The following is a 23,221-nucleotide window of genomic DNA, read 5'->3' as shown; positions in this document are numbered from 1 at the left end:
CGACAATCTACTTTTAATCCTTGTCATATGAAGAGAAATAATTAAGAGAAATTATAGATAAAATGTGTCAGTGCTCATTGGCCATTTGACATAAACATTACACAGCAAGTTGGAAATCGCAAATTCAACAACGAGTGGCTAACTGCAAGCATTGCAAAGCAATCACTAGCCTGCTATTCAATGGAGTGGCTGTGTGGTCCCACATTTGGGATTAAGTGTCTCTGTTCCAAGTTAAAATGATAAACATTCAACATTGGCCATGCTGTCAATGAAGCATGATTTGTGCCATGCGCAAAACAACTGTTAACTCGGAACTGCGAAAACTTGACTTCAGTGAGTTCAAGACAACTGGGAATTCCGGGAGAAAAAGAGCTCCAACTGGGAAATATGTTTTGAACGGTCATCCAACTCGGAATTGTAAGTCGGGAACTCTGGCCTCTTTCTAGAGCTACGACCTGAAGCTCAATGACGTCATCATGATTCAACCTTGTTTTTTTCAGAGTTCCCAGTTGTCCTGAAAGCACCATAAATCCAGAGAATATCAGTCTTTGATGACAAAATTTGCCCACGAAGGACCGCCGCGCCACCTTCCTGTTCAAGTGAGCACAGCACAACAAGGTCAGTCCAAAAATGTATTGTATGCTGCTGCATAAATGATGTAATATGCCAGGGAGATATGTATACTGTAGCTAAGAAAGTAACACTATGTTATGTAGTAAGCTGTTAGTAGCCCATGTGCCTCACCCTAATAATTTGGTCTATTTACCCCTCTTAATTTCATCTACTGTTCTGATTTGGTGGTGCACATGTAGCCTATAACTTGTTTTAGAGAAATGTAATCATCACATTTTGTAAGAGCCTTCATTGTCTGCTTATATGCCCCCATTATATATCCTATGGTTCTGATTTGGTGTACAGGGAGAACACTGTAAGAACGGCCCATGTTCTGAATTCTGTCGCTGTACATTTCAAAAGTGCTGAACAAATAGTTATATTGGGGCGGCAGGGTAGCCTAGTGGTTAGTGGTTAGAGTGTTGGACTAGTAACCGGAAGGTTGCAAGTTCAAACCCCCGAGCTGACAAGGTACAAATCTGTCGTTCTGCCCCTGAACAGGCAGTTAACCCACTGTTCCTAGGCCGTCACTGAAAATAAGAATTTGTTCTTAACTGACTTGCCTAGTTAAATAAAGGTTTTAAAAAAGTATATATATATATATATATATATATATATATATATATATATATATATATATATATATATATATATATATATATATATATTGACTACTTACGTCCTAGCTCGCTCATTGTCTTAATTGAAATTGCATATTATCCGCTTGTTGTCTCCTAATGCAATAGTTTGTACATATCAATTGCCATTAGAAACCACATTTGTGTAAGCCATAACAGCGGTTTAAATTTTTTTAAGGCAGTAAATGAGGCTGGATGAACTGTTTCGCTGCCAGACAAGGCTCTACTCATAGTCTGGTGTAGCAGTGGTAAGATGTTGGGACTGCTGCTGGCACAGCTTCATGTAGACCCAAACAGTTTGTGGGCACCGTTTGTCACCGTTATAATGCAATTAATGCATTGTTTAGTTTTGTGTTGCGTAGTGGTTTGCTGGCATGCATCCCTCTACTTAATTTTTTTTTTGCCCCACCAAGATTTACATGATGAAATCGCCACTGGTCACTGGGCTTGATGGATTCCCACTTTTGTCCAAATTTGAAACGTTTAGCATTTTGGCTAACCCTTAACCTAACCTAATTATCATAAACTGCTAGGCAAAGTCAAATCTGACGTTAATTTGACAAAAGCTGTACCCCTTCTAGCCATGCCCAGGCCATTGGCCCTTCCCACAAACACTTTCGTTAGTCAAAATGGCTGCGTCTTTGAGCTGTCGGGGTGTGAAATTATCGGTGAGAAGCATGTTTACATTTAGTCCATAATTTGACAACATTATACTTTAAAGTATTGTTACATTTGAATTATGAACCGTTTTTGTTTAGATACGTGTGTGGGCTTGGAGAAAGTGTGTTTCTGGCTGGCTAGCCGATGTAGCTAACGTTAGCTGTCAATGTTACTTGTCTGTTTCTCGGTGTCTTTGCATTCATGTCTTTGCCTCACAGATCGCGCTTGCCAGAGTCGGAACTTCGATATGCGTCAACTCTGGAACACGAACACTTCATGTCACTGCAATATGCTGCAAGGTATCTTTTATTCGAAGACTAACGTTACAGCATTTCCGTCCTCCACATTGGACATTACCTAGTCACTCACTTGCTGCTGACAAGGCTGCTTTCAACTAAACATCTGTGCCTTTCTTTTGTCTTAGAATCGGGCAGCCCGTATCCGAGTGGGGAAAGGAGACCGACCACTGACCTACGAGCAAGCCCTCCACCCCCACCACATAGGCCACCGCAAAGGTTGGCTTTCCCAGCACACTGGTGAGTTAAAAAAAAAAATCCTACACACGGAGTTATCTGATCTTATATGTAAAGACAACACCAACCGTATTAGCAAATATGCTGTCCTAGGGGCTAGCCTTCAACTCATCAGTTAATTATGCAGCTAAGTACTTCATAATTGTTCAAGTATTCCTAATGTTTGTCTCTTCTCCCTCCATCCTCTATTCGTCCCTCTTTATCTACTAGGCAACTTACAGGGAGAGGGAGGAGCATCCGATCGTACAGTAGAGGATATGTTTGTGCGGCGTTTCATCTTCGGCACCTTCCATAACTGCCTAGCCAATGAAGTTGTGATAAAGCGGCGAGGGAACATGCTGGTGGTGTGTGCCCTGATGTTGCAGAAACTCCCTCCTCAGAAGTTATACTTCCTAATTGGCTACACAGAGACGCTGCTCTCCCACTTCTACAAGTGTCCCGTCAAGATGGAGGTCCAGACCTTAGCGGACAAGGCTGTCTACAAGTACCTCTGAGGAGGAACAGGAACTGCTGACAGGAGACTGGTCATGTAGGACTTTGTGGAAGGACTTAGACACGATAGTTACCATTGTTAAAGCTACATTCTGGGAACAGAACACAACAAAATGGCCACCCCCCTCCACTTGTTTTGCTATATAGCTGAGGGATGAGATTAGGAAAATAACATTTCTCAAATTCATGAATCACGCTCTAGATACATGGACTGACTCACTGACAGTCCATGACATCCACACGATAATTTTAAACATATTTTGAGGGGTTTACGTCCTTGTTTTTTTTAACCAGTGAATGAAACCTTATATTTTGGGATAGGCTCATGAGGCTATATATTCTTCAAGAGTCAATGGGTATCTTATAACTTGTAAGTGTCAAGACTTGAAATGACCAGATTCCCAGACTAGCTTTACCCTGGGTGAAAAACCTTTGAATAAAGAGTATTTGAACGTGTCTATTGAAATCTGTTTTCACATGGAATGCCTTGCATTTATTTACCTTGTGTGTTCACAGTAGGAAGGAATAGACGGGATAGCTGACAACGTCACAAACGATGCACACAATTTAATGGGGCAGAAGTCTAGCAACAATGACAAGAAGCTGCCATGTGGGGAATTGTAGGTGGCTATTTTATCTTGTTCTTTATACCATGTCTTGTTTTGACTGATGTCATGCCTATGCTAATATGGCTCAAATCTGCTAGTTAGCTAACCAACAACTGCAACAATGTATTTGAGAGAAATGCTCACTGTGAAAATGTACTTATGTTTTCAATAAACATTGGAGACGAAATATGGTTTACATGTCAACAATCTAAGCCAACCCTGTCCGGTTTGCCCCATAGTTTCGCACACGTTGGTTTTGTTGCTAATCAACCAACCCGTCTATGGAGACTGTACCAGATGGTGTTATTGGATGTATTCAGTCTGGTGAAACGTTCAGAACTTTGCATATTAATGTATAGAAACAGACATGCTTCTCTATTCCACATGGCAGCCAATCATATCAGTCCTTTATATTCTCTATGGTGCAACACAATACATTTCTTTAAATACAAATTGAGTTAAAGGGAAACTCCTCCACTTTTCAACATTTCATTATCTCTAGCACAATACCAATGTTTAAGTTTTGTAGAAAATAAGTTAAGTTCTCCCCGATGACATCAAACACTTATAAGATTCGCAGTCAATCATCAAGTTTGCAGACGACACTACAGTGGTAGGCTTGATTACCAACAACGAGACGGCCTACAGGGAGGAGGTGAGGGCCCTCGGAGTGTGGTGTCAGGAAAATAACCTCACACAATGTCAACAAAACAAAGGAGATGATCGTGGACTTCAGGAACAGCAGAGGGAGCACCCCCCTATCCACATCGACGGGACAATAGTGGAGAGGGTAGTAAGTTAAGTTCATCGGCGTACACATCACAGACAAACTGAAATGGCCCATCCACACAGACAGTGTGGTGATGAAGGCGCAACAGCGCCTCTTCAACCTCAGGAGGCTGAAGAAATTTGGCTTGTCAACAAAAACACACAAACTTTTACAGATGCACAATCGAGAGCATCCTGTCAGGCTGTATCACCACCTGGTACTGCAACTGCTCCACCCACAACCGTAAGGCTCTCCAGAGGGCAGTGAGGTCTGCACAACGCATCACCGGGGGCAAACTACCTGCCCTCCAGGACACCTACAGCACCCGATGTCACAGGAAGGCCAAAAAGATCATCAAGGACAACAACCACCCGAGCCACTGCCTGTTCACCCCGCTATCATCCAGAAGGCGAGGTCAGTACAGGTGCATCAAAGCTGGGAGCAAGAGACTGAAAAACAGCTTCTATCTCAAGGCATCAGAATGTTAAACAGCCATCACTACATTGAGTGGCTGCTGCCAACATACTGACTCAAATCTCTAGCCACTTTAATAATAAAAAATTGGATGTAATAAATGTATCACTAGTCACTTTATACAATGTTTACATACCCTACATTACTCATCTCATATGTATATACGGTACTGTATACCATCTACTGCATCTTGCCTCTGCCGTTCGGCCATCTCTCATCCATATATTTATATGTACAGTACATATTCTTATTCATTCCTTTTACACTTGTGTATATAAGGTAGTTGTTGTGAAATTGTTAGATTACTTGTTAGATATTACTGCACGGTCAGAACTAGAAGCACAAGCATTTCGCTACACTCGTATTAACATCTGCTAATCATGTGAATGTGACCAATAAAATTGGGTTTGATTTGTTACGTAGGGAGCAAGAAAATACCCTCCCTTGGGCTAGGAACTCATTGCAAGTTTTGAAAGTCAAATTATATTGGTCACCAAATACAAGAGGTGTAGACTTTGCTGTGAAAAGCTTATTTGCGAGCCCTTTCGCAACAAAGCACAGTTAAAAAGTATGACAAAAAAAAAATAGTAACAAAATAACGAGACTATATACAAGGACAACCGGTACTGAGTCAATGTGCAGGGGTACGAGGAAGTTGAGGTAATTATGTACATGTGCTGTAGGTAGGGGTAAACGTGACTAGGCAATCATGATATAATAAACAGATTAGCAGCAGCAGTATGTGTAGAGTGAAAGTGTGTGTGAGGATATGTAGTCGTATGTAGTGTGTTGGAGTGTGGGTGTAATATGTGTTGGTCGGTTGATAGAGTCCAGTGAGTGTGCACAGAGCCTGTGCTAGAGAATCTGTGCAAATAAAAAGGGGGTCAATGCAAATAAGGGAAACCATTTAATTAATTGTTCAGCAGTCTTATGGCTTGGGGGTAGAAGCTGTTCAGGAGCTTTTTGGTCCCAGACTTGGCACTCTGGTACTGCTTGCCGTGCGATAGCAGAGACAACAGTATATGACTTGGGTTGGAGCCTTTGACAAATTTTCGGGCATTCCTCTGACACCGCCTGGTATAGAAGTCCTGGATGGCAGGGAGCTCGGCCCCAGTGATGTACTGGGCCATAGGCACTCCCATCTGTAGCGTCTTATGGTCGGATGCCAAGCAGTTGCCATACCAAACAGTGATGCTCTCAAATGGTGCAGCTATAGAACTTTCTGAGGATCTGAGGGCCCATGCCAAATCTTGTCAGCCTCCTGAGGGGAAAGAGGTGTTGTCGTGCCCTTTTCACGATTGTGTTTGGACCATGATAGGTCTTTGGTGATGTGGACACAGAGGAACTTGAAGCTCTCGACCCGCTTGACTACATTGAGTTGGTGCTGGAGGGAAAAGCAGACGTTTTATGGGTTCCTGACCAATTGTGCTATTTTGTCTGTTTTTGTGCACTGATCTCAACTTTTCTTGTACATAATGTTTCCGCCACCATTTCCTCTGACTGAAGAGAGCTTCTGGACATCAGAACAGTGATCACTAACCTCGATTTGAATGAGGATTTCTACTTCAATGAGTTGGAGGCGAATGATATACTAATCATCCCGGACCAGGCCCAAATCCCCAACACTTGAAGAAGGAAGAGGCGGCTTATATAGAGACCAGCGTGCAGGATATCTGATGAGACTACGTCGGCGAGTGGATAAACTGCCTCTACCCTTTGTTCTATTGGCAAACGTGCAATCACTGGAGAATAAACTGGATGAGCTCCGTTCGAGACTATCCTATCAACGTGATATGAAGAACTGTAATATCCTGTTTCTCCGTGTCGTGGCTGAACAAGGACATGGAAAATATAAATCTATCTGGTTGCTCTATACATTGGCAGGACAGAAAGGCAGCGTCGGGTAAACTCAGGGGGGGTGGTCTGCGTCTTTGTCAACAACAGCTGGCGCGCAATCTCTAACATAAGGGAAGCCTCAAGGTTCTTGCTCGCCTGAATTAGAATACCTAATGATAAACTGTAGACCATACTATTTACCAAGAAAGTTTTCTATATTTTTCTTAGATGTCTACTTACCACCACAAACCGATGCTGGCACTAAGATCGCACTCGACGAGCTGTATGGGGCCATAGGCAAGCAAGAAAATGCTCACCCAAAGGACGCGCTCCTGGTAGCCGGTTATTTTAATGCCGGAAAACTGAAATCCATCTTACCTCATTTATACTAGCATGTCACTGGTGCAACTAGAGGCAAAAATGTTTTATCACCTTTACCCCACACACAGATACAAAATTCTCTCTCACCCTACATTTGACAAATCTTACCATAACTCTATCCTCCTAATTACTGCATACAAGCAAAAACTCAAACAGGAATTCCCAGTGATGTATTCAATACGGGAGTGGCTGCTAAACTACAGGTCTGTTTCGCTAGTACTGGATTCATCCGATGGCATTGAGAAGTGGCACCACATCAGTCACCGGCTTCATTAAAAAGTGCATTGACGACGTTGTCCCCAAGAGCTGCCGCTTTCAAGGAGCGGGACACTAATCCGGACGCTTAAGAAATCTCGCTTCACCCTCTGACGAACCATCAAACAGGCAAAGTGCCAATACAGGACTAAGATTGAATCCTTCTACACCGGATCTAACGCTCATCAGATGGGGCAGGGCTTGCAAACTATCACGGATTACAAAGGGAAACCCAGCCTCGAGCTGCCCAGTGGTGCGAGACTACCAGGAGAGCTAAATGCCTTCTATGCTCGCTTCAAGGCTAGAAACACTGAACTATGGATGAAAGCACCAGCTGTTCCGGACGACGCCAAGGTAACCTGTCTAAATGACTATCGCCCTGTACCACTCACATCTGTAGCCATGAAATGCTTTGAAAGGCTGGTCATGGCTCACGTCAACACCATCATCCCAGACATCCTGGACCCACTCCAATTCGCATACCGCCCCAACAGATCCACAGATGATGCAATCTCCATTGCACTCCACACTGCCCTTTCCCGACCTGGACAGAGAGAATGCTGTTCCTTGACTACAACTCAGAGTTCAACACCATGGTCCCCTCCAAGCTCATCACTAAACTTAGGACCGGGACTGAACACTGGGACTGAACACCTTCCTCTGCAACTGAATCCTGGACTTTTTGACGGGCCAACCCCAGGTGGCGAGGGTAGGCAACAACACATCCGCCGCGCTGAACCTCAACACCGGGGCCCCTCAGGGGTGCGTTCTTAGTCCGCTCCTGTACTCCCTGTTCTCTCACGATTGTGTGGCCCGACCACTCCAGGCAACAATACATTTGTTTCTGAATGTTCTGTAACATTATGTCTCCTGAACGACTGCCAAACTAAGCCTGATTTAGATGACCATCCTACCCATGCTAGATTATCGAGACGTAATTAATAGATCGGCAGGTAAGGGTGCTCTCGAGTGGCAAATGTTCTTTACCATTCGGCCATCAGATTTGCCACCAATGCTCCTTATAGGACACATCACTGCACTCTATACTCCTCTGTAAACTGGTCATCTCTGTATATCCGTCGCAAGACCCACTGGCTGATGCTTATTTATAAAAACCTCTTAGGCCTCACTCCCCCCTATCTGAGATATCTACTATACCACTCATCCTCCACATACAACACCCGTTCTGCCAGTCACATTCTGTTAAAGGTCCCCAAAGCACACACATCCCTGGGTCGCTCCTCTTTTCAGTTCGCTGTAGCTAGCGACTGGAACGAGCTGCAACAAACACTCAAACTGGACAGTTTTATCTCAATCTCTTCATTCAAAGATTCAATCATGGACCCTCTTACTGACAGTTGTGGCTGCTTTGGTGATGTTTTGTTGTCTCTACCTTCTTTCCCTTTGTGCTGTTGTCTGTGCCCAATAATGTTTGTACCATGTTTTGTTCTGCTACCATGTTGTGCTGCTGCCATGTTGTGTTACTACCATGTTGTTGTCATGTTGTGTTGCTACCAAGCTGTGTTGTCATGTGTTGCTGCCTTGCTGTTGTTGTCTTAGGTCTCTCTTTATGTAGTGTTGTGTTGTCTCTCGTTGTGATGTGTGTTTTATATATATTTTAATCCCAGCCTCCTGGCTTGCCTAGTTAAATAAAGGTTAAATGAAATAAGTAAAAACAGGCCCCATTGGGTTTTGCCACCTCAGTTACATCTCCTCTTGGAACTGGATTCCCTTCCAGTCTTGTTGTCTAATATAACAGTAACACTTCATTTGGATTGTCCATCTGAAGATGCTCTACAGACTATCATGAACATTTCAACTAACTCTCTACTAATCCTAGCCCTAACCTTAATCCCTATCCTAACCCTAAACTTCACCCTTACCCTAAACCCAGCCCTAACTAACTCTAACATTCACCCTTAATCTAAACCTAATACAGGGCTTCACCGAAGTCCGTCATCCTCACTCTGCTCATGAATGAACAGAGATGATTTTCAACATACAGATGGTTTCCTCCTGCGAAGGCTTCAATTTAATCCTTCACCTCAGCAAATGTGATTGTATTGCAGTACACTACACCCAACAGACCATCATGCAGCGCATGCAACCCAAAAAGGAGACACACAGTTATCAGATTCACTTCAGTTCTCTACCAAATTGGTGGAATCACACACAGATACAAGTGACTGTACTTATGTTAACTATACATGTGAGGTGGTGCAACTATATCAAATTCATCATCTGTTTACTCATTATCTCTCTGATTTGGTCCTGCGCTATATACTTGCACGTACTATACAGCCACAAGATACAGGCCTGCTAATTGTTAGTAGAATTTCTAAGCAAACACCGGGAGGCAGAGCTATCTCCTATAGAGCTTAATTTTTATGGAATGGCCTGCCGATCCATGTAAGAGACAGACTCAGTCTCAACGTTTAAGTCTTTACTGAAGACAACTCTTCAGTAGGCCCTATGATTGAGGGTAGTCTGGCCCAGGGGTGTACACTACCCTTGGTGTCTTTGCCTTGCCATTCCCCTCTCTCCACTGGGATTCTCTGCCTCTGACCCTATTATAGGGGTTGAGTCACTGGCTTGCTAGTGTTCTCCCATGTCGTCCCTAGGAGGGCTGCATCATGTCTTGCCAGGCTTTTTCTGCTATACTCGACTTGAGTGGCGTTATTTTCCAGTCTGGTCGTGCACCCCCTTAGGCCTGTGTGGTGGGGGAGATCTTCGTGGGCTATACTCTGTCCCCAGTGTCTATCCTGCAATAGTATGTGTGCCGGAGGGCTGGTGTCAGTCTGTCCTATCTGGTGTATTTCTCCTGTCTTATCTGGTGTCCTGTGTGATCTTAAGTATGCTCCCTATAATTCTCCCATCTCTCTCTCTCAATCTCTCTCTCTCCTGCCAGAGGACCTGAGCCCTAGGATCATGCCTCAAGACTCCCTGGCCTGACGACTCCTGGCTGTCCCCATCCCACCTGGTCGTGCTGCTGATCCAGTTTCTGCTGTTCTTCCTGCGGCTATGGAACCCTGTCACCCGACCTCCTACCTTATCCCCGTCCTGCTGTTGACCCTCCCTCTCTACTGCACCTGCTGTCTTTACCTCAGAATGCTCGGCTATGGAAAGACAACTGACATTTGCTCCTGGGGTGGTGTGTCACGCCCTGATCTGTTTCACCTGTCCTTGTGATTGTCTCCACCCTCTCCAGGTGTCGCTTATTTTCCCCAGTGTATTTATCCCTGTGTTTCCTGTCTCTCTGTGTCAGTTCGTCTTGTCTGGTTTAAGTCAACCAGCGTGTTTTTTCTGTGCTCCTGCTTTTGCTATTCTCTCTTTTGCTAGTCCTCCCGGTTTTGACCCTTGCCTGTTTTCTGGACTCTGTACCCGCCTGCCTGACCAGTCTGCCTGCCCTGACCTCGAGCCTGCCTGCCACTCTGTACCTCCTGGACTCTGATCTGGTTTTGACATTTTTCCTGTCCATGACCATTCCCTTGCCTACCCCTTTTGGAACTAATACATATCAAACACTCAAACCATCTGCCTCCCGTGTCTGCATCTGGGTCTGGCCCTGAGCCTTATATGGTGAACTGTTGCACCCCCTTTAAACACTATGATTATTATTTGACCCCGCTGGTCATCTATGAACGTTTGAACATCTTGAAGAATGATCTGGCCATGTACTCTCACGGCCAGATCGACGGGAGGGCTGAGCTAAATACTCTTTGTATGTTCGCTGTTTCACCCTTCCGTGCCAGGTGCCAAAGCATTAAATCAAGGTGGCGACCTTGGGGTAGGATAGATTATACATTTGAAACATCTTAAATCGCTTAAGGGACACCCATGTCCAATTTTATGGCTCAGGGGCCCAGATACCAGTTACTGAGACCTGCTTTATGGTGACCTCTGGCCTTACAGAGGGTACCTAGATGCCAAATTCCAATAGGGAATAATCCTCAGAAAATAACATTCTTAACAATGCTTATTGATAACTGGAAGAAACAATTTCATAAATGCAGTGCCATATATTTTTTTATCTCTTCAAGGTATCACAGGAAAACCTTCTGTATGATCTCTACACTATTTTAGGCCCAGCCCTTGGAACCTTTGCTTTTATGGATATAGCCACTATATTATGGTCACTATATCCAATGGGTGTTGATACAGCTTCAGAACAAAGTTCTGCAGCATTAGTAAAGACATGATCAATACACTTGAATGATGTAGTTCCTCTACTGTTTGTAAACACTGTTACGTTGATTGATAACCTTACACAGATTACAGGCATTGATTACAGTCAGCTTCCTCTTGAGTGGACAGCTTGATGAAAAACAGCTACAGTCTATATTCGGGGCACCTAGAATATAGACATCTACGTTAAAATCACACACAATCAAGCATTTCACACAAACGAAACATCCTCTCACTGTCAACTGCGTTTATTTTCAGCAAACTTAACATGTGTAAATATTTCTATGAACATAACAAGATTCAACAACTGAGAAAAAAACTGAACAAGTTCCACAGACATGTGACCAACAGAACGGAATAATGTGTCCCTGAACAAAGGGGGGGGGGGGGGGGGTCAAAATCAAAAGTAACAGTCAGTATCTGGTGTGGCCACCAGCTGCATTAAGTACTGCAGTGAATCTCCTCTTCATGGACTGCACCAGATTTGTCAGTTCTTGCTGTGAGATGTTACCCCAATCTTCCACCAAGGCACCTGCAAGTTCCCGGACATTTCTGGGGGGGAATGGCCCTAGCCATCACCCTCCGATCCAACAGGTCCTAGACATGCTCAATGGCATTGAGATCCGGGCTCTTCGCTGGCCATGGCAGAACACTGACATTCCTGTCTTGCAGGAAATCACACACAGAAAGAGCAATATGGCGGGGCGGCAGGGTAGCCTAGTGGTTAGAGCGTTGGCCTAGTAACCGAAAGGTTGCAAATTCATATCCCCGAGCTGACATGGTACAAATCTGTCGTTCTGCTCCTGAACAGGCAGTTAACCCACTGTTCCTAGGCCGTCATTGAAAATAAGAATTTGTTCTTAACTGACTTGCCTAGTTAAATAAAGGTAAAATAAAAATAAAATAAAAATAAATTGTCATGCTGGAGGGTCATGCCAGGATGAGCCTGCAGGAAGGGTACCATATGTAACGGACAGCGTTGAGATTGCCTGCAATCAAGCTCAGTCCAATGATGCTGTGTGTTACGAATCCCTTTTGGCCCGACAGTCTAGGGGGGATGGTAATGAGACGCGTAACATAACTCACGCAAATTATAACTGTGACAAAGTAAAATTGTGAACGTAATAACCAGGACAACTGAAATCTACCGTCAAACTCAAGGTTTATTTGATAAACACACGGTAATGGGGGGAGCAGGAAAAGGGGCTGAGCTGGACCCAAGGAAAGAAACAATAAGTATTCAAAACACCCCTAAGCTAGACTAGCCTACTTTAACAACAGCTAACTAACCAAAAATACAGTGGGTGGTCCGCCCAGTTCTAACTAGTGTTTTTAACAAAGTTTACCTACGGGTAGTGTATACCCATGGGCGACTTGTCTTGGTTTCCCCCTTTTCCCACCAGCAAACACCATAAGCAAAAACAATACTCACAGGAGATGACAAAGTGATTTGGAGGTGCTCAAACAAAAGAGAGGTTAATTAATACACAGAGAGCGAGCGAAGAACAGAGATCTACAAACATGGCATTTACAAAGAGATTGAGCTCTAGAGCAAACAAATGATGGGGTTTTTAAACCATGGGGAAGGAACTGTGATAGGGTAGGAAACAGGAGGAGGTGTGTCTGATTGATGATTGATTGTTGACTGATTGGGGAGTGATGATGTTCACCTGTGAGGGGAGAATGAGAGAAAAGAAACACACACACACAGGATACACACACAGGATAACTGTATCCGTAACACTGTGACTCACCGCCCCAGACCATAATGGACCCTCCACCTCCAAATCGATCCCCTCCAGAGTACAGGCCTCAGGGTAACGCTCATTCCTTCGACGATAAACGCAAATCTGACCATCACCCCTGGTGAGACAAAACCGCGACTCGTCAACAAAGAGCACTTTTTGCCAGTCCTGTCTGGTCCAGCCATGGTGGGTTTGTGCTCAAAGGCGACGTTGTTGCCAGTGATGTCTGGTGAGGACCTTACTTACAACAGGCCTACAAGCCCTCAGTCCAGGCTCTCTCAGCCGATTGTGGATAGTCTGAACCCTGATGGAGGGATTGTGCATTCCTGGTGTAACTCAGGCAGTTGTTGTTGCCATCCTGTACCTGTCTCGCAGGTGTGATGTTCGGATGTACCGATCCTGTGCAGGTGCTGTTACACGTGGTCTGCCACTGCGAGGACAATCAGCTGTCCGTCCTGTCTCCCTATAGCGCTGTCTTAGGCGTCTCACAGTATGAACATTGTAATTTATTGCCCTGGCCACATCGTCAGTCCTCATGCCTCCTTGCAGCATGCCTAAGGCATGTTCACGCAGATGAGCAGGGACCCTGGGCACATTTCTTTTGGTGTTTTTCAGAGTCAGTAGAAAGTCCTCTTTAGTGTCCTAGGTTTTCATAACTGTGACCTTAATTGCCTACCGTCTGTAAGCTGTTAGTGTCTTAACGACTGTTCCACAGGTGCATGTTCATTAATTGTTTATGGTTTATTGAACAAGCATGGGAAAGTGTTTAACTTCTTATGGCTGGGGGGCAGTATTGAGTAGCTTGGATGAATAGCGTGCAGGTAGCCAAGTGGGTAGAGCGTTGGACTAGCAACTGGACTAGTAACTGAAAGGTTGCAAGATCGAATCCCCGAGTTGACAAGGTAAAAAATCTGTCGTTCTGCCCCTGGACAAGGCAGTTAACCCACTGTTCCTAGGCCGTCATTGAAAAAAAGAATTTGTTCTTAACTGACTTGCCTTGTTAAATAACGGGGAAATAAAAAAATTGAACAAGCATTGGGAAACAGTGTTAAAACCCTTCACAATGAAGATCTGTGAAGTTATTGGGATATTTACGAATTATCTTTGAAAGGCAGGGTCCTGAAAAAGTGACGTTTCTTTTTTTGCTTTGTTTATTATCCAGATACTGACTATTAGCACTTGGTGGCCTACAGAAGCACCCCAAAAGAAGAAGCTTTAGATGAGGCAGGTGAACCAACAACTCAAAAACATTAGACATAAGATCCTCTCTAACCTTTACAGGAATATGGCACTGAATATACAGTACCAGTCAAAATATATTTTTGATTCTTCAAAGTAGCCACCCTTTGCATTGATAAAAGTTTTGCACACTCCCACATACAGTTGAAGTCGGAAGTTTACACACACTTCGTCATTAGAACTCGTTTGTCAACCACTCTACAAATTTCTTGTTGACAAACTATAGTTTTGGCAAGTCGGTTAGGACATCTACTTTGTGCATGACAAGTTATTTTTCCAACAATTGTTTACAGACAGATTATTTCACTCATAATTCACTGTATCACAATTTCAGTGGGTCAGAAGTTTACATACACTAAGTTGACTGTGCCTTTAAACAGCTTGGAAAATTCCAGAAAATAATGTCATGAATTTAGAAAGTTCTGATTGGCTAATTGACAACATTTGAGTCAATTGGAGGTGTACCTGTGGATATATTTCAAGGCCTACTTTCAAACTCAGTGCCTCTTTGCTTGACATCATGGGAAAATCAAAATAAATCAGCCAAGACTTCAGACAAAATATTGGAGACCTTCCCAAGTCTGGTTCATCCTTGATAGCAATTTCCAAACGCCTGACAGTACCACGCTCATCTGTACAAACATTAGTACACAAGTATAAACACCATGGGACCACGCACCTGTCATACCGCTCAGGAAGGAGACGTGTTCTGTCTCCTAGTTATGAACGTACTTTGGTGCGAAAAGAACAACAGCAAAGGACCTTGTGAAGATGCTGGAGGATACAGAGACAAAATATCTATATCCACAGTAAAAACGAGTCCTATATCGACATATAACCTGAAAGGCCACTCAGCAAGGAAGAAGTCACTGAACCAAAACTGCCATAAAAAAGCCAGACTACAGTTTTCAACTGCACATGGGGACAAAGATTGTACTTTTTGGAGAAATGTCCTCTGGTCTGATGAAACAAAAATAAAACTGTTTGGCCATAATGACCATCGTTATGTTTGGAGGAAAAAGGAGGATGCTTGCAAGCCGAAGAACACCATCCCAACCGTGAAGCACGGGGGTGGCAGCATCATCTTGTAGGGGTTCTTTGCTGGACGAGGTACTGGTGCACTTCACAAAATAGATGGCATCATTGGGCAGGACAATTATGTGGATATATTGAAGCAACATTTCAAGACATCAGTCAGGAAGTTAAAGCTTGGTCGCAAATGGGTCTTCCAAATGGACAATGACCCCAAGCATCCTTCCAAATTTGTGGCAAAATGGTTTAAGGACAACCAAGTCAAGGTATTGGAGTGGCCATCACAAAGCCCTGACCTCAATCCTATAGAAAATGTGTGGGTAGAACTGAAAAAGCGTGTGCGAGCAAGGAGGCCTACAAACCTGACTCAGTTACACCAGCTCTGTCAGGAGGAATGGGCCAAAATTCACCCAACTTATTGTGGGAAGCTTGTGGAAGGCTACCCGAAATGTTTGACCCAAGTTAAACAATTTAAAGGCAATGCTACCAAATACTAACTGAGTGTATGTAAACTTCTGACGCGCTGGGAATGTGATGAAAGAAATAAAAGCTGAAATAAATCATTATCTCTACTATTATCCTGACATTTCACGTTCTTAAAATAAAGTGGTGATCCTAACTGACCTAAGACAGGGAATTTTGGCTCGGATTAAATGTCAGGAACTGTGAAAAACTGAGTTTAAATGTTTTTGGCTAAGGTGTATGTAAACTTCCGACTTCAACTGTATGCTGAGCACTTCTTGGCTGCTTTTCCTTCCCTCTGCAGTCCAACTCATCCCAAATCATCTCAATTGGGTTGGGATCGGGTGATCGTGGAGGACAGGCCATCTGATGCAGCACTCCATCACTCTCCTTCTTGGTCAAATAGCCCTTACACAGCCTGGAGGTGTGTTTGGTCATTGTCCTGTTGAAAAACAAATGATAGTCCCACTAAGCGCAAACCAGATGAGATGGCGTATCGCTGCAGAATGCTATGGTGGCCATGCTGGTTAAGTGTGCCTTGAATTCTAAATAAATCACTGACAGTGTCACCAGAAAATAACCCCCATACCATCACACATCTTCCTCCATGCTTCACGATGGGAACCACACATGCAGAGATCATCCAGGCACCTACTCTGTGTCTCACAAAGACACAGCGGTTAGACCCAAAAATATAAAATTTGGACTCATCAGACCAAAGGACAGATTTCCACCAGTCTAATGTCTATTGCTCGTGTTTTTTGGCCTAATCAAGTCTCTTCTTATTATTGGTGTCCTTTAGTGGCAGAAATTTGACCATGAAGGCCTGATTCACACAGTCTCCTCTGAACAGTTGATGTTGAGATGTGTCTGTTACTCGGTGAAGCATTTATTTGGGCTGCAATTTCTGAGGCTGGTAACTCTAATGAACTTATCCTCTGCAGCAGAAGTAACTCTGGATCTTCCTATCCTGTGGTGGTCCTCATGAGAGCCAGTTTCATCAAAGCGCTTGATGGTTTTTGCAACTACGCTTGTAGAAAGTTCTTGAAATGTTCTGTATTGACTGACCTTCATGTCTTAAAGTAATGATGGACTGTAATTTCTCTTTGCTTATTTGAGCTGTTCTTGCCATAATATGGACTTGGTCTTTTACCAAATAGGGCCATCTTCTGTATACCACCCGTACCTTGTCACAACGCAACTGGTTGGCTCAAACGCATTAAGAAGGAAAGAAATTCCACAAATTAACATTTAACAGGGCACAGCTGTTAAATGTATTCCAGGTGACTACCTCGTGAAGCTGGTTGAGAGAATGCGAAGAGTGTAAAAAGCTGTCATGGTAAAGGGTGGCTACGTTGAAGAATCTCAAATATAAAATATACACTGCTCAAAAAAATAAAGGGAACACTAAAATAACACATCCTAGATCTGAATGAATGAAATATTCTTATTAAATACTTTTTTCTTTACATAGTTGAATGTGCTGACAACAAAATCACACAAAAATTATCCATGGAAATCAAATGTATCAACCTATGGAGGTCTGGATTTGGAGTCACACTCAAAATTAAAGTGGAAAACCACACTACAGGCTGATCCAACTTTGATGTAATGTCCTTAAAACAAGTCAAAATGAGGCTCAGTAGTGTGTGTGGCCTCCACGTGCCTGTATGACCTCCCTACAACGCCCAGGGCCAACCGCACCAGCATATGGTCTCACAAGGGGTCTGGGGATCTCATCTCGGTACCTAATGGCAGTCAGGCTACCTCTGGCGAGCACATGGAGGGCTGTGCGGCCCCCCAAAGAAATGCCACCCCACACCATGACTGACCCACCGCCAAACCGGTCATGCTGGAGGATGTTGCAGGCAGCAGAACGTTCTCCACGGCGTCTCCAGACTGTCACGTCTGTCACATGTGCTCAGTGTGAACCTGCTTTCATCTGTGAAGAGCACAGTGGCGAATTTGCCAATGTTGGTGTTCTCTGGCAAATGCCAAACGTCCTGCACGGTGTTGGGCTGTAAGCACAACCCCCACCTGTGGACGTCGGGCCCTCATTACCACCCTCATGGAGTCTGTTTCTGACCATTTGAGCAGACACATGCACATTTGTGGCCTGCTGGAGGTCATTTTGCAGGGCTCTGGCAGTGCTCCTCCTGCTCCTCCTTGCACAAAGGCGGAGGTAGCGGTCCTGCTGCTGGGTTGTTGCCCTCCTACGGCCTCCTCCACGTCTCCTGATGTACTGGCCTGTCTCCTGGTAGCGCCTCCATGCTCTGGACACTACGCTGACAGACAGCAAACGTTCTTGCCACAGCTCGCATTGATGTGCCATCCTGGACGAGCTGCACTACCTGAGCCACTTGTGTGGGTTGTAGACTCCGTCTCATGCTACCACTAGAGTGAAAGCACCGCCAGCATTCAAGAGTGACCAAAACATCAGCCAGGAAGCATAGGAACTGAGAAGTGGTCTGTGGTCACCACCTGCAGAACCCCTCCTTTATTGGGGGTGTCTTGCTAATTGCCTATAATTTCCACCTGTTGTCTATTCCATTTGCACAACAAACCTTAACTTGTGGTAACTCTCCGTTCTATAGCAGTAGTTGTTCAGTAGTCCGGAAATGTTGGAAACCTTAACTTGTGGTAAACTCTCCGTTCTATAGCAGTAGTTGTTTAGTCGTCCGGAAATGTTGGAAACCTTAACTTGTGGTAACTCTCCGTTCCATAGCAGTAGTTGTTTAGTAGTCCGGAAATGTCGGAAACCTTAACTTGCTTGACTATGCTGTAGGTCATGTAACTGTTTGTTACATGCAATATGCTTTGAGGACTTCACCGGACAGATGAAGCTACTGCTTCTTTCTCTCCTTTAGAGCTCACTTGTGTTCATCCAGTTTCACATGGTGCACAACCAGGTTCACTCGATCATCATCACAGGTGGTGTCCCTCCTCAGTCCAGATACTATAGATGGGAAGTGAAGGATCTCCTCAGCAGTCCTACTCTGTTAATGTTCTCCCCAGAATAACAGGCTTGGTCCCTGTGGTGTCTCTCCAGCAGCAGCAACTACTGTACTCTACTCCTCTACCATAGTAGTTGTTATTAACTGCCCGAACTGTCACTACTGCCAGAGGCACTGTAGGATACAGCACTCAGAATAACAAACCCTGGTAGGATAGATGCGATGAGGGAGGGAGAGAAGAAACATTAACAAGGAAGGGAGGGGGGCGAGGGAAGGAGAAGGCTGTTGGCTGTGAAGCTGGAGTTACTTTCACCCCACACCCTCTGAGACATACCGTTACATGCATGCACACACAGCACACCAGATGCATGCACACACAGCACACAAGATGCATGCACACCAGATGCATGCACACACAGCACATGTCACGCCCTGGTCTAAGTATTTTGTGTTTTTCTTCATGTATTGGGTCAGGCCAGGGTGTGGCATGGGGTTTTTGTATTGTGGTGTGTTTTGTCTTGGGGTGTTGGTGTGTATGTATTGGGATTGTAGCTAGTGGGGTTATCTAGCAAGGTCTACGGCTGTCTGGAGTGGTTCTCAATCAGAGGCAGGTGTTTATCGTTGTCTCTGATTGGGAACCATATTTAGGCAGCCATATTCTTTGAGGTTGTCGTGGGTGATTGTCCTTAGTGTCTTGATGTCATTATTCTGTGTTAGTTTACACTAGTATAGGCTGTTTCGGTTTTCGTTACGTTTATTGTTTTGTAGTGTTTGTATTTAGATTCGTGTTTCGTTTGTTGAATAAACATGGATCGCAATATACACGCTGCATTTTGGTCCGACTCTCCTTCTCACCAAGAAAACCGTTACAGCACACCAGATGCATGCACACACAGCACACAAGATGCATGCACACCAGATGCAAGAGTTTATCTTTTCAAAATGATATATTTTGGGGGGAGGGGATACAGAAATTTGTATTGGTCAAGTTGATCATTCTTGTTTTTACAGATATAAATTGACTTGAGTTTTATTTCAGAACGTGCCATATTCTCACTTCACAGCTAGCTGTTGGAGCCATCCAGTCGCTACCTTTGGTGTGGTAAAATCAATTGGCATGTTGTCAAGGAGGGTGGGGTCACGTTTGTTTGTGAAGCAGAGGATCACTGGTTCGGGGCAGTCGGACACAAGCTGTTAGCAGCACACTGACCCCCGTTAGTGGTACTGTGACCCGGATTGGCAGTTGGGCTCATCTCAACGTCTGGGGTAGCTTAGAAGGGGGGAGTGTAACCGAGTTAAAAGGGACAGTTGACCCAACTTACACAGTTACATAGGTTTCCTTACCCTGTAAGCAGTCTGGACAAGGTATGACAGCAATCCATGCTTTGGTTTACTAACATTTTATATTATTTGAACATGTGCAAAAAGTGCTCATATCAGTCCCATGACTTGAATGGGATTTGCACCACAAATTCTAAAGGAGCCATCCAATCAGTTTGTCAAGGAGGGCGGTCACTTGTTGCGAAGCAGAGGATCACTGGTTCGAGCCCAGTATGGGGCAGTTGGACAGTGGAGGAAGCAAAGGTGTTAGCAGCACACTGACCCCCGTTACATATACTGTACGTCAAGAAAAGAAAAGAAATCAATAAATGTAGCTTATCAAGAAAGTTCAGAAGTCTGATGGATGGGTCAAGGAAGGTTCAGTTCAATCACTTTGGATGGTGAGTGGAGTAGAGAAAACATTGACTTTTACAGACAATATAACTTCAGATTTCTATACTGTTTTGACAAGTGAGAACTTCCAGAATGACTTGGTGTACTGTGTGGCAATGAAAAAAATAGAATTTCAGTTTACTTCCTGGATTAAAATGCAATTGACCCCAATGCTGATGGCTAGGCATGATTCCTAAATCTCATCAATATACTAACTACATTACTCTACTGCACCCTAGTTGTGTATGTTCCCAATCTAGACAAGCAAGATGACGGTGGTGAAGGAGATGTTGTGGAATATATTGCCTTTGCTGACCAACTTCGGGGAAAAACCATATAAATTCAGTCAATCCAGACAAATTGATATTCCCCCCCCAAAAAAATGTTGTCTCTGCAGGTATGCCTTACTACTTGATGTAAGCATGTATAATAAATATGATATACTGGTAATGAATGAGTTAGGGTAAGATTAGATACTTCTGTTAAACATTTACGGAGACATAAAATTACCACTTTTTTAATATGGTCTCCTTTATTTCAGTAAAAAAATGTTTTGCACTACAGCAGAATGTTGCACTATAGATGGGGCAGGGTCTCCCTATACCAGATACCATTTACCATTTGCCTTTATCAAAAGAACTAAAAAACCCAACCAAAATAAATAGTGCAGAATGGATGGGGTCATTTTGAAAATGTTGAATTTCAGTCTATTTCCTGATTCAACGTAATTGAAATGGAATCTACCCCAACCCTGGCTGGAGTACAGTGACATGAGGAGCTGAGGCCAGTCTGCGCCACAGCCACAGGCGAATAGGAGTCTGGCATCTAGAACACTGCACACTGACAATGACATACTTAAGGCACAAAAGTGACCGCCAGCTGTATGCATGTACGCTCCCTGTCCTTAGAGGTTTTTTCCTACAGAGATCGCTTGAAAGGTTAGCAGACTGCCTTATTTGTTGCTCACAGAGATGGGGAGAGGTGGTAGCAGGTTGCTAGGCAGGTGCTGACTGATAGGACAGTGTTCATTAGGCACCAAATGGAACAAAATGGACAAAAAAACAAGGAGGGCGTTGTTGTTTTTTGACGTGTCAATAAGAAATGCTCATTTTCAGTTGTAAAACATTTTATTAAACGTTTTCTGTTGCATGCCCCAATGAACACAACCCTGGTTGTCTACTAATCAGAGCTCAACAATGTGCCTTAAAAGTCTCTAAAGTTAAGTTATGCTGACTTTTCAATTATCTCCCAGAAATGTGGTCCGCTAAGCCAGTAGCTTGTAGAGGTGGACTTTCCTTGATGAAGCATGTTCCACATAGGAATGAAAAGGACTAAGTAAGTAAGATAAATTATATCGCTCTCTTCGCCAGACTGTCATACCCTTTTCACACTTCTGGTCAAATGGCCATATTAGCATGGGTAGCACCATTGAGGGCTTCCACCATTTTAATGTAGTCAACTGGGTGGGGCTTCCAACTTCATTGGTGATCCTTCCTAGTGACCCTGTCGGAGTCATGTCCAACTGGGTCATCAGCCAATCGTGAAGAAGAAAAGTGACCACTTCAAAATGGAGATGCTTCCAAAGCTGTCACAGACACGATAATGGCACAGATACAAAGACGAGTCCTCTATCTACAGCGAGCTCCAAAAGTATTGGGACAGTGACACCTACTTTGTTGTTTTGGCTCTATGCCAGCACTTTGGGTTTAATGAGGTTAAAGTGCAGACCCTCAGCTTTAATTTGAGGGTATTGTCAACCATATCGGGTGAACCGTTTAGAAATTACAGCACTTATTGTACCCCAATTTTAGGAGACCAAAAGTATTGGGAGAAGTATTTGGTCCCATATTCACAGCACACATTGACTACATCAAGCTTGTGACTCTAAAAGCTTGATGGATGCATTTGCTGTTTATTTTGGTTGCATTTCAGATTATTTTGTGGCCAATATAAATTTACGGTAAATAATGTATTTTGTGTCATTTTGGAGTCACTTTTACTGTAAATAAGAATATAATATGTTTCTAAACAATGTGGGTGCTACCATGATTACAGAATACAGATAGTCCTGAATGATTTGTGAGAAAGTTAGACGCACAAATTTCCATTAATTTCTATTGAGCACAAAATAATCTGAAACACACAAAAAAGAGCAAATGCATCCAACAAGTTTTTAGAGTCACAAGCTTGATGTAGTCATCGTATGCTATGAATGAGAGACCAAATACTTCATTTTTTTCTACTTTAATACACAAGAGAATTTGTCCCAATACCTTTGGTCTCCTAAAATTGAGGGACTACGTACAAAAAGTGTTGTAATTTCTAAACGGTTCATCCGACATGGATGAAAACACCCTCAAATTAAAGCTGACAGACTGCACGTAAGGCACAGTCATTGTGTCACAGTCATTGTGTCACAGTCATTGTGTTCAAATCCAAAGTGCTGAAGTACAGAGCCAAAACAACCAAAACTATTTCACTGTTTTGGAGCTCACTGCATTTCTATGGGCACAACGCTCAGATAGTTAGCTATGTCTATTGTACACAACACATTTATAACTCTGTTAGATATTTGATTTCACAAAATGTGCCGAACGAGACCGTTATAATGAACTAGATGGATGCAATCATGG

At 43.7% G+C, this 23,221-nt stretch overlaps 1 protein-coding gene across 1 annotated transcript; it reads left to right on the top strand.

Annotated features, from left to right (window-relative positions):
* The first annotated feature begins 1,850 nt into the window (after positions 1–1,850).
* Positions 1,851–3,750, top strand: LOC139388101 (mitochondrial ribosomal protein S24). The gene is made up of 4 exons (XM_071134671.1): positions 1,851–1,918; positions 2,129–2,209; positions 2,335–2,446; positions 2,654–3,750. Exons 1-4 carry the CDS (start codon positions 1,880–1,882, stop codon positions 2,935–2,937), a joined length of 516 nt encoding a protein of 171 aa, XP_070990772.1. The 5' UTR covers positions 1,851–1,879; the 3' UTR covers positions 2,938–3,750.
* Positions 3,751–23,221: the final 19,471 nt, after the last annotated feature.

Source organism: Oncorhynchus clarkii, chromosome 29 (assembly GCF_045791955.1).
Source record: "Oncorhynchus clarkii lewisi isolate Uvic-CL-2024 chromosome 29, UVic_Ocla_1.0, whole genome shotgun sequence".
Taxonomy (NCBI): domain Eukaryota; kingdom Metazoa; phylum Chordata; class Actinopteri; order Salmoniformes; family Salmonidae; genus Oncorhynchus; species Oncorhynchus clarkii.
Note: the sequence above shows the minus strand (reverse complement) of the source record. Positions and strands in the feature narration are given on the sequence as shown.

Coding starts and splice junctions, on each gene's coding strand:
- LOC139388101 (XM_071134671.1), top strand. CDS start 1,880: ATGGCTGCGTCTTTGAGCTGTCGGGGTGTGAAATTATCG. Junction 1,919..2,128: donor GTCGGGGTGTGAAATTATCG/GTGAGAAGCATG, acceptor TTTGCCTCACAG/ATCGCGCTTGCCAGAGTCGG. Junction 2,210..2,334: donor TCACTGCAATATGCTGCAAG/GTATCTTTTATT, acceptor CTTTTGTCTTAG/AATCGGGCAGCCCGTATCCG.